The following is a 12,061-nucleotide window of genomic DNA, read 5'->3' on the forward strand; positions in this document are numbered from 1 at the left end:
GAGTGAAGCAGAGATTAGTTCTTGTAGATTTATTAGTCAATTAAGGCAGACATCCAAAAATGCAAAATACAAAGAGCCAAAAAAAACATCAGGGAAATGCACTTTAGGAGCCAGAGACAAGGAAGCGACTAACAACTACAAGGAACCAGCACTGAGTGACTGCAGAGGTGGAGTTTATAAGGGGAACAGAACAAAGGATGGACTGATGAGCTGAATAAGGAGCAGGTGTGAGTGGAACTAACTAGAAGAAAGCCTAGGTGAAAGGAAACAAGCACAAGGGGGCAACAGAGAGTAACTAAAGACTGTTTGAATATAATGGAAAATAAAGCAAAAATCAACAATAGAGAATAACCAATAACTGAACACTAAAAACTAAAATAACTAAAAAGTCAGAGTCCTAAAAGGGAAGGACAATGACGGTATCACACATAATTTGTTAATCTAGATGATGAACAACCAGTTTCCTCAGCTTATCAATTCAACAAGCAATCTTTGCAGATCATCACAACACTGGGATCTTTGTTAATCCGGCCCTCACTGTAGTTCACCGTTAATACAGTGCATTTGTCTGTGGTTCAAACAGTGAACCAGAGCCAAATTCAGATTACATCCTTATTGTTTGGATTAGTCTTGATGGTAGCCAAGGCATAAAGTTTAGCAGCACTCTTGAATATGTCTCTGTTGCTTTAGGCACAGTAGATTTAATTTGTATAATAGATACTTCTTCTTACCTTTCTACATAATGCAAGGTTCCTCAGAGGAGTATTAGTGGTGTCAGGGAACTTGCCATTCTTCGTTCTGCTGCTGCATCTGTCAGCTGAGAGCAAAAACACATTACATCAATACAACGGAGAGCCTATGTCTGACCTTTAAGCACAAACCAAAGGTGAGCAGGCACTGATCAACTTAGGGGAAATTATACAAAAAGGTGGTTCAAACTAAATAATCAAATACAATATGCTATTCAAAATGTTGCCTAGTTCAGATACTTGATATTTGAATTATTTAGATTCTAACCTTTACAAAAAACAGAGGGAAATATTGTTATAGTAATCATTTGTAACACTTACTATTAAAAAAATCCAAGAAGCAATGAAATATTTTACTTTGATAGTCTCTTCATTTTGCAAGCAGCAATGCTGTTTGAAAATCCAAAGCATTTAGCTCTATTTGTGATATACATTTGCATAAATAGAGGCAGACATTCTTGGCAATGCATGCATAATACATCATTTAAATATCAGCAGATTGTGTTGGTGCAGAGACTCTAATTGCTTGGTAGAGCTATTTCAGGTGCAATTTTGCGTTCCTGTTGATATTCAGTATTTAGAAGAAGCCAAGACTCTGATTTGCACACATTTAACACATGCAAATATCTGCATAAATCTGCACAAAAAGCATAGATGGCCTAAATAGCACAATTTAATGAACATAAAGACCAATGATGAGGATTTAAATATGCAATTCTGGAAGAAACTGGGAGGTTTAGACAGTTCAAGTGATTTGATTTTTAACAGACGGTTACCAGATTTTCTGGCAGTAGCTGAAAAGAATTCGTAAAGGTTGTTAGACACAGATACACCTCTTAGCGTAATTACACAGCATCAGTAGCACGTCAGGAGTTAAATGGGCTCGTATTTGGTGTTTGCACAAGGCCAGGTTGTCTGATGCAATCACCTGGTATGCGGGACATCATTGTGGGCAGATGTTGGGCATGTGGGGGTATTAGGACATCCACTGATACTGTGTCATAAGCAGCACCATATGCTGGGTCCATATGCCAAGTAATTAGACAATACAGACAGACATTAAACAAGCCAAACATTTCACCCTGGGTTACCTGCTGGGGATTCTGTCTGATCTCTACCAGCAGGAGCGGGTTTTAGGTCACTGGACCCCCTAAAACCTGATTTACCGTCCTCTGTGCCAGCGCACATGATTGATAGGTCACAGCAACAGGTCTCTTCTGTACATAGTGTGACTTTACACTGAATAACTGGATACGTTTTGCAGGACTAAGGAGTACAGCAATATGCTGTGAAACATACAGCATTTTACGGTCATTTCATACCTGTGATATTACAATGCATTGTAGTAAAGGTCACACTGTATACTTTAATGTTGCAGGCTCAGTGAAAAAGCAATTATCATAAAATTACAGGACATTACAGGACAATTTTGCTGTACATAATTACAATAAAGCAATGACTTTTGTAGTGTGCATTCTGAAAGTGATGTAGAACCTGACATTAATTTATGTTGAATTTACAATGAAATTTCAATTAACCATCAGGGTGGTAGTTGGGCTGGTACCTATCTCCGGCAGGCTATGGGCAAAAGGCAGGGTTGTTATATACCCAAGGCAACTTATTTTACTTTTTTCTTTTGTTTATAAACTGCAAATTATGCCCACTAATTTAATCTCCTGTGTGTTTATATGTACTTAAATATGTTGAATTTCGGTGACAAATTCCATCTGATTCAGGACCTCACCTAGAGGAAACCCATTTGTTTAGAACTGCCTTTGACAGTTGAATGTAAAATATTAACTGAGGTGTTATTAGTTTGAGGTTGTAATCCAACTGTTTGATTTGCTTTGCTTTTTCTGTCTTTATCTGCGTTTGTTCAGCTTTTATTTTTCTTCCATTCTATTAACAAATTCATGTCATGTAAAGCACTTGGAATTGTCCATGTACTGAATTGTGCATACAAATAAACTTGCCTTGCCTTGCCTTGCCTTGCCTTGTAACCTGCCTGTTTTTAAAAATGTGCCATTTCACTGGAAGCTACTCCATCCCCATCTTCATCTCCTGACTCGCACCATTTCTTCTTTAAAATTAACTTGATGAACCATAAGTGAGTCTATGGCAAACTAATCTAAAACAATTCATATGATATTGAGATCAGCAAAAAAATTTTCATTTTGCTGAGCAAAACTTTTCATAAAAAATATTATGCTACTTCCAGTTAAACTATAAGAAAAATTGTTGAAATGTAGCCATCAGAATATATTATTCCTTTTGTTTTTTCCTTATCCTCATTGTCATTTCGACAGATATAGACCATAATTTTTTTTTTTATCCATTTCAGCAACACTTGCAGTTGCAAAAACCTAAAACCAAAGGACAGTAAATATAAACCCCTTAAATATTTTACCTTAAAAATCAAAGGACAGAACAAGCTTAATTATCAAAATGCTACTCTGGTTTCAGGTCTGTTTAGTGTATTCCACAGCCCTACATTCAGTGACATCTCACATTAATGTCCCTACCAACCCTGAGCCTCCAGGGTTAACTGCTCAGTGATAACAACCCTGGTTTCATCCTACAGCCTCCATAATGGTTCCTCTCCATCCCTGGTGATTCATGAGCTGTCCAATCGTTGCATATCAAAGCGGCCCATTCCCAGCTGAAGGTAAACACGTGAGGCCGACAGAGCGCTACCCCCTCCCCTGGGCCAAGGCCGCACATCTCAGCCGAGGATGCTGGCCAAAGCCCGGTGCCTTCAGTGCATCCAGGCGGCTCCAAAAATAGAGATGATCATCACTTTGTTAACAGGAGCAATAAGAAACCCCTGACCTCAGTTAACCTCTGTCAGCAACCCTTTAAAACTGATGATTAATGTTTTCTGATACAAGCAGCTCTGCACAAAGAAGTCCATCGATAAGTTTAAGGTCTGATGACCTGTCAGCTATCAGCTTTTGGAGAACAGAGGTTCCCAGTATTTATGTCCTGGATGTTTCCTTTTGTATCTCCTCATAATGTTAGCTCCCTCTAACTCTAACAATCAAACCTTCCAACTGCTCTGGCTTAATTATTTACGCATTTTATTTTGCTTGTTTAATGAGCAGAAAGATTAGCAGGTAACTTGCAGTTCATAAACTGCCAACAGAGGCAATTCTAGGATCAGAGGTTTAGGGGTGATCAAACATTTTCTATATTTTTAAAACTTGCTCAGTGGCTTTTGCCAATTGCTGACTCCATTATTCACTGATACTTCATATCTCAAAACTTGGGGCAAATACCCGACAAGCAAAGCCCAAACCAGCATTTTTTTTTTCTTTGAAGAATTTTCCAACCAGGGGGCTGCTCAGTGGAGCAGTGGGTAGCACTGCTGAAAGAAGGTTCTGGGTTCGGTTCCCGGACCAGGGTCTTTCTGCTTAGAGTTTGCATGTTCTTCCCGAGCATGCGTGGGTTCTCTCCAGGTACTCTGGCTTCCTCCCACAGTCCAAAAACTTGATTGTTAGGTTAATTGGCTTCTCTACAGTCCCCTTAGGTGTAAATGGTTGTTTGTCATGTTTGTCTCTGTGTTGCCCTGCGATGGACTGGCAACCTGTCCAGGGTGGACCCCGCCTCTTGCCTATAGACAGCTGGAGATAGGCACCAGCACCCCTTGTGACTCCACTCAGAATAAGCGTGCTAGAAAATAGATGGATGGAGGAATTTTCCAACCATTTAAAGCTTTTGATCCAAATTTCATGAAAGGCTCTTTTTCTGTGCGCCAAACTGTGGGAACTAGAACATTTCTAAATGTTTTTAAGACCTGTAGTCTTATCTGCTAAATAAAAATGCAGATGTTGAGATCCTTTGGCCTGGTTGCTGCCATGCTGCTACTGTATCTCTGCATATCCTTTTCCTCTCTTTCTCTGCTCTGCTCTGTCTCATCTCCCTGTTCTGCTCTTTGTATAGTGAAATTAAGAAGGTATTAAAGCATATAGATAATTAGGAAAATGTATTAAAGATGTCTTGCTTAGATAGTGTTAAAGAAAAATGATTATTTTAGTTTTTAAAACAGTTAATCTTATGGCGTGTGTAAAAGGTATGTTGAACACTTTCATTTTGACCATATTTCTGAATTTTGAACAAGGCTGTGTTAATGATTTAAAACTACTAATGGGTAAGTATTCAAAGCACAGGAGGCCTTAAAATGAGTATCTCCTGGGGGGTGAATAACAGTTGAGCCTCAGGGGAGAGGTCTCCTTGGGTTACAGAAGATCAAAGGTCTTCCAGAATAAACATCTGAGATGCTGTAATACTGAATAAAATGTAGAATGTTAAAACATTAACATTTAGTTTTTAAGACATTTTTCTAAGTATTAATATCATGTTTTTTAATTGAAAGTTGTACTATCTGTGTGAATATCAGAATCAAATTGAAATTGTTTGAATGAAAATGTTTTGTTTACTATTAGAAAATTGCTCAGGATATAGGTTTAATGGGGTAATTGAATATGTTAGATTGAATATTATGTTTTATATGTGAGAAAAAGGAATTGTATTTTATGTTCTGTTGATTCTATGTGGTTTAAGGCAGGATTCAATCTTTTGGGGTGGAATGGTGCAAAAGAGCAAGATTGAGCTGTGAAGATAACCTTTCCCTGAACCAAAATACTGAATTTAAGTTTGTTCTTGAGATTTATGGCAGGAAAGGGGCCCTCAACATTCCACATCGATTCTGTTAAACTTTATCTCATGACAGCCAGATGACGTTAGAATCTAGTGGGGGGCCCGGCCGTAAATTAGTTTTTCTGAGTGTCCAAAGTAGCTTCCAATTGGTCAAGCTGGACGACCTTATACTAAAGGGAAGGACTTATCTACATTATAAAATTTTGGGCACAGGGGCAAAAATTCAGATAGCTGCCACTTTTTTGCTTTTGCACCAGCTCTCTCCAAAGACGCGTCTTTGCCTCTCTTTTTCTATTTTTCTCTACCTCAGGTAACTGAATGTATGTTTCTGTTGTTCTGCAGTTTTGTTGTTAACTCATAAGCTGTTTTTTGTTGGATTAAATTCTGTGATTCTGTGACGTTCGCATATCTTGCTGGTTTTCCTTGGGGGCCACACGCAGCTCGCTGAGCACACCTGGGAGAGGAAGAGAAACACCCAACCTTTTTCCAAAGTTAACTATTTAGAATATTTTCTTCCTTAACAAATTGGGGGCTCGTGCCGGTTCTGGAGTCTCGGCGAGCGGCTGTTTGGTCCTGATTGATCCGTCTCGGCCCGACGCTTCGGTGTGGTAAGACCGTATTTGATTATTTTTTAGTTGTCTGAAGCGCCGTGTGGTCGGACCGGGGCTGATTTGCTGTGTGCGGCCTCACAGAATTCAGAAGCTGCAGAAATAGATAGAATCTCTCTTAAAAGAGTCGGTTGTTTAAGGATTTGGATAAATACACATTACAGGGAACTGTGGCTAGTTCAAACAGAGCCTTTACGTTAACTCTGACTTAAGCTGGGTTTTTTAAAAGAAGGTTTTATTGATTGATTAATTAATTAATTGATTAATTAATAAAGATTAATTTATTCTTTACCCTGAGGAGCAATCCCTGTGCCTCTAAAAAAGAATTTCGGGTATCTGTGTATTAATTAGCAGGGGCTTGTATCAGCCCGGAGATTTCGACTCATCTCCAGTGGACTTATAATTATTTGGGTTAATTGGACCGAGTTGTATCACTCGTGGAAAATAAAGGACTAATAGCAGGTTGGATCACCTTTGTTTGGCACCCTTAATCGGGTTGCTTATAGTATAAAGGACTAAGATAAATTATTTGATTTAATAAGGGTTAAATCGCTCTCCCCAGCTGGAAAAGAAAAAAAACCTTTTGTCACTGGGTGGATTGATTGATCGAATAAACTAAATTGAGGCTTATTTTCGCCTCGAGCTTGACCCAGCTCTGAAGTGAGGGACTGAGATTGATGCATCATATATATTTTGTAGCCGGCGCCTAATTTTTAATTTTTATTTTTTCTTCTCTGTCTTTTCCGCTTGTCTGACACTGTGTTTTGTGTTGTCTGTATTTCTATGTTTGTGGCAATTTTTGAGACTGCTGCTGTGGTGTGTGGTGTCTGAATCTGCAGAGCTCTGTGTGTGTGTGTCTGTGTGCGGATTGCTGAGTGGAACGCTGAAAACCGCTGTTTGTGCTGATTTGAGTTGATTTTTGCCGCATTTTTATTGTAACGATAGGATGGACTCCGAGTTGCAAAAAGATGTTATTGGCCATTCCTATGGTTTAGGTCCGTGGGAAACTCTGCGGGAACAGATTGATGACTTAATTGGTATTTATGATCAGCAGCTTGGTTTGGCTTCGCTTCATCTGAAGGCGGTTGATCTGAAAATCATGTTGGAAAATGCGGTTCGCAAACAGAATGAACTTCTTACTGCGACAAAGCCTTTGGGTTTGATTTTGAATGATTGTTTAAAACAAGCCTTAGCTGTCAGGGATGCAGTGCGATTACAGAAGGATGAAGCTAGTCTGTTTGGCAAGAAAAGACTAATTAAAAAGTTAGAGAACGCGGAACAGGATAGACAGTTGTGGGCTAACCTTCTGGTGGGTTGGCAGGGAACGGATCACCTTTATAAAAAGGGGTCAGTTACACAGACTTCGGACTCATTTCACGCTCGGGTAGATCGTCCGGAGGTGTGTTCTGAACAACCTAAACAGCTACATAGTCCATCTGATGCTCCACTCCCGCCTCCATATAATAATACCAATCCCTTTTACACGGGATTGTATCCAGTTTTGGATGTTCGTATGGGTACGGCAGAATGGGATATTGTGGGAGCTCCTCCTCCGATTGTTTCTGGTGCTCCACCGGTAAAGGAGGCACCCGAGTCAAAGACTCTATCCCCGACATCCCTTATACATTTTTGCCCTGTTTCTGATAGTCTTCCTATGGCAGATCGCGTCCAGCGTGAAAAACTCTGTTTTTCCCTGCCTCCTTCTGCGACTTTACCAAGTATGACTCGTATTACACATCAACCATGCAGCACCGCCCCCACCTTAGCCCCTTCCTCTAAGGAGGAGGAACAGGGGGAGGTACAACTGAGCATGGATATGAAACTGGTGGGACGTCTTGGAGAGGAAGTTCCGCCTTCTCTAGGACACTCCTCATCTTTTCACCCACACGTGAGGGGCGCTGTGAGGTTTACCTCCACCCCTAGGTTGCATGGGGATGGGGCCAATCTAATTGATCTGCAGAGTAGGGAGGCTAGTCCCTCCCCTTGTGACATTGACACACCTCAGTTTGTGGTTGCCCCCTCTGGCGTAGATTCTTTTCCTGAGCGCTTTTTGCAAATGGAGGAGAGTCTGCGGCGTGATATTGATGATTTGACCACATGCATTTCTACTTTATCGAGTCATTCAGAGGCTACATCAGTACATTCTGAGAGCTCATCTAATCACGTTATGCCCTTATTAGTAACACAACAGGGTCAGAGATATAAGCCTTTCTCCTTTGGGGATCTGCAGACCCTAATTGATAAGTTACCCTCTCTGGTGGATGGTGCTATTCCTTGGTTACAGGCGTTGGATTCCCTAACAGGAGGGTTAACCTTAGCTTTGGGAGATTTCAGAGCTATTTTAAGTCGTTCAACAACAACAACAAATTGTCGTGATGTTGAACTGTCTGCTGGAACTACAAATCAGCCTGACCATACGCCTCTTTCAGCTGTTCTGACTCCTGTGGGTGCGGCCCTGAGGGACATGTTTCCCCCTGTGTCTCTTTCACTTATTCCTAAATTTTTATGGGACTCCAAAGAGCACCCAAAAATATTTTTAGATAAAGCCCTAGACATCTGGAGACGGCAAACTGGGGTTCATCCAACTGGTGCTACATTAATGAGGGAACATTTCCGTCAAGCTGTTTTGGATGGTGTCCCTCCCTCTGTCGCTGCCTTGATGAGAAAAAACCCGGAGTTGAAAGGTTGTGAACATGCGAAATGGGAGTTGCATTTGTTGCATAATTTGCAGATTTCTCAGGATGAGGAGAGAGAGGCAGAGAAGGAGCAGGAGGATTTTAAGAAACAATTACTGAGGCTTCAGTTAAGTGAAGCCAGACAAAAGCTTCATCTTATAAAACAGGACCGGAAGGAGGTCAAGGCTATGTTAACAGCTGCTACTCCATTAGTTCCTGTTCCTACTCAGGCTCCTGTGGCAGTAGCACAACCTGGTCCTCACATGTATGCAGCTCCACGTTGGCAGTCTGGTTTTCCGGGGTGGCGTGGGAGAAGAGGGAGAGCGGCCGCATGGTCGGGTGTGCGAGGAAGGGGTGGACGAGGCTTGAGACGCAGAGACAAGTGTTTTTATTGTGGCGAAGAGGGTGCATTGCCGGACCTGACGCCACAAGAACCTCCGATTGCTGCATTGCTTCCGCAACATCCTGGCCAGTACTACCAGACTGGAGAATATTGACACACCCCTGAGAAGAACCTGCATCAGGGAGCGTTGGCAGATCCCCTGATTGATGTGACGGTTGATGGACAAACATTGCCATTTTTGGTGGATACAGGGGCAACATATTCCACCATGAATGTTGTCCTTCCCTTGCAAAAACTTTCTGATCAGACAATATCAGTGGTTGGTTTTTCTGGGGTGAAACAAACTCTGCCTATCTCCACACCTTTACACACAGTTGTGGGCAGACAAAAAGTGACACATCCTTTTGTGTGTTCCCCCTCATCTCCTGTGAACTTATTAGGGAGAGATTTGTTGATTGCTCTGGGGGCAACTATTTTGTGCGGACCTGATGGACTACTTGTCACTTTTCCTGATGGATCTTCCCATGCCTGTTCTCGAGTATATACACATGGACAATTTTTGCTCCAGCAATCTGAGGAGCTTCTGGCTGACATATACTGGGGTCTTTTACAGCCAGAGACGACTGACCATGCTGGGATCCTGTCCTGTTTTCTGCTTTGGAAACCCTGGATCCAAGCACTTGCACCGTATGGGCCGACTCCTGATCTTCCTCACGTAACTTTGTTTTATGACCAAGACCAGACTGAATGGTTCCAGGAGCAGTTTGAGCTGCATTTAGCTGGTAAAGATTGGACTGTGTTTTCACAGGACATTTATGTGGCACCGGAGGGTGTTGCTGCTGCGGTTAATCTGACTCAGGATCAGTTGGCTTGGTATAAGATGCATGATGAGGCAGTTCCACATATTTCTTTGGCTCTGCATCCTGGCCATCAGGCCATGGAATTGGGGGGCGTGGTAAAACGCTCTCTTGCAGTTTCAGACTGGCAGAATACTGTTGCTCCTGACCTCTTCTTCTCTCCTTCTACAAACACGTACAAAATAAAATGTTCGGCTGTGGACTCTGTACTTTTGGGACATGTTCAACTTCCTAGGCACCATGGCAGGGAGTTGACTGATCATCCAACTGCTGTGGCAATGTTGTCTTCTTTGCCGGAGTGTTTGTGGGCTACAGGTCCCACTGATGTGGGGCTTGTTGATGTCACACCTGTCACCTTTGATTTACAACCGGGTCCTCCTATTTGGAGGTCACAGTATTCTCACAAGCGGGCGGCAGAGGAGGGGATAGCAGAAACTATTAGGGGTCTTTTAGAGGCAGGTGTGCTAGAATCTTCCACCTCCTCCTGGAACACTCCTATTTTACCTGTGGAAAAGAAGGGGACAGGTAAATACCGCATGGCACATGATCTTAGGGCGATTAATTCTGTTTTATTGACCCCTACGGTGCCTGTGCCTAATCCCCATGTTGCACTAACTAACCTTGATCCCTCTCAAACTTGGTTCTCATGTGTGGACCTTGCTAACGCTTTCTTTTGTCTCCCGTTGGCTGAGGAATGTAGAGATGTGTTTTCTTTCACCTACAGAGGTCAGCAGCTGAGATATACGCGTCTGCCACAGGGTTTTGCTCTCTCCCCGGGGCTTTTTAATCAGATTTTGAAACAGCAGTTATCGAACTGTGTGTTACCAGAGGGTGTGACCTTGATTCAGTATGTTGATGACCTCATGCTGGCAGCACAAACGTTGGAGTCTTGTGTTGAAGCCACACGACGACTGTTGTCACATCTCGCTGACAGGGGTTTTAAAGTCAGCAAATCTAAATTGCAAATTGCAAGGAAAAAAGTTTCCTTTTTGGGACGGATTACACGGGGACAGGCACCAGATGTCCCCCAGTCATAAATCTGCAATTTTAAATCACCCCAAACCTTACTGTGAAGGAATGTTTCTTTTTTTGGGACGACGGGATATTTGGGAATTTACTTCCTAACTATACGGGACTGACGGACCACTACGGGCTTTAGTCAGAGAGCATGGGATTCGATCCAGCCATGTCTGAATTGGACTATGGGGCAGAAATGCTTCATTTCCTGAAAAAAAATTTGGCTGCTGCAGTGCAGTTGGCCTTCCTGATTTAATTTTCACAGTTCTTTTTGGATGTTTCGTAAACAGAGGACAGTTAATGCGTTCTGTTTCGAAAAAAGGGGGGTGAGAGGAAATTCTCCAATTGTCATGCAAGTTAGATCCTATGGGAAAGGCACCCCTGATGTACAAGCAGCACACGGTGGGAAAAAATGTTTAAAAAAACAGCACACATTGTGATGGGTCATCCATTGCAGATTATGACATCACACAGTGTGGGCAATGTGAATTCAAAACATTCAAATTGACAACATTGAGCAACAAAAATTGAGCAAAATTCGGAATCACCTAATATAACTTTGTACAAACGGAGTGAATATGGCTGACAGGAGCAAGAAGGCAGCCCAAACTGTGAGGAGTTAGTAAAAAAGGAAAAAAAAAAAAAGACCTGACCACAAGTTTCCCCTTTTGGAGTAAAGATGTAAAAAAATTTTTTACACAGATGGTTGCTTTTAAACATGACACAGACGGGTTGAGAGCAGCATAGTGTAGTGGAAGATGTGGGCAGTGAGTTTCAGGTTTTAAAGGAGAAAGGTTACAGGGTGCCCAATCAGCACAGAGAGCAGAAGTGAAACGATGGTTGAGGCCCGAAAATTTGCTGAAGGATTGAGGGTGAATCTATACATGATAGCCTATGTGGCTAGTGCCGTAACTGGGGAACTTCCTCAGTGGCTTGAGCAGGGTTTATAACACAGCACAAAACCCTAAAAAATAAACTGAAAAGAAAGAATTTGGGGGAGGGATTACTGCTGCCTCAATTTTTTGCGGGGTTAAATGCAAGGGACGATCAAACAAGACCCCAAGTTTTCAGCAGAAAAGGGCCCCGGATGAGGCCGCTAAAAGGGACTGGAACCTGCCATCTCTTTTTTTAAAGGGAAGTAAATAAATTGAGCAGA

At 42.0% G+C, this 12,061-nt stretch overlaps 1 protein-coding gene across 1 annotated transcript in view; it reads right to left on the reverse strand.

The window, feature by feature from the left end:
- gas7a (growth arrest-specific 7a) overlaps window positions 1–12,061 on the reverse strand; it is a 65,788-nt gene that overhangs the window by 32,664 nt on the left and 21,063 nt on the right. The window contains exon 3 of the mRNA XM_038268188.1: window positions 732–817. Within this exon, the coding sequence (XP_038124116.1) occupies window positions 732–817 (86 nt within the window). The remainder of the gene's footprint in view (window positions 1–731; window positions 818–12,061) is intronic.

Source organism: Cyprinodon tularosa, unplaced genomic scaffold (assembly GCF_016077235.1).
Source record: "Cyprinodon tularosa strain WSP-4 unplaced genomic scaffold, ASM1607723v1 ctg697, whole genome shotgun sequence".
NCBI lineage: Eukaryota > Metazoa > Chordata > Actinopteri > Cyprinodontiformes > Cyprinodontidae > Cyprinodon > Cyprinodon tularosa.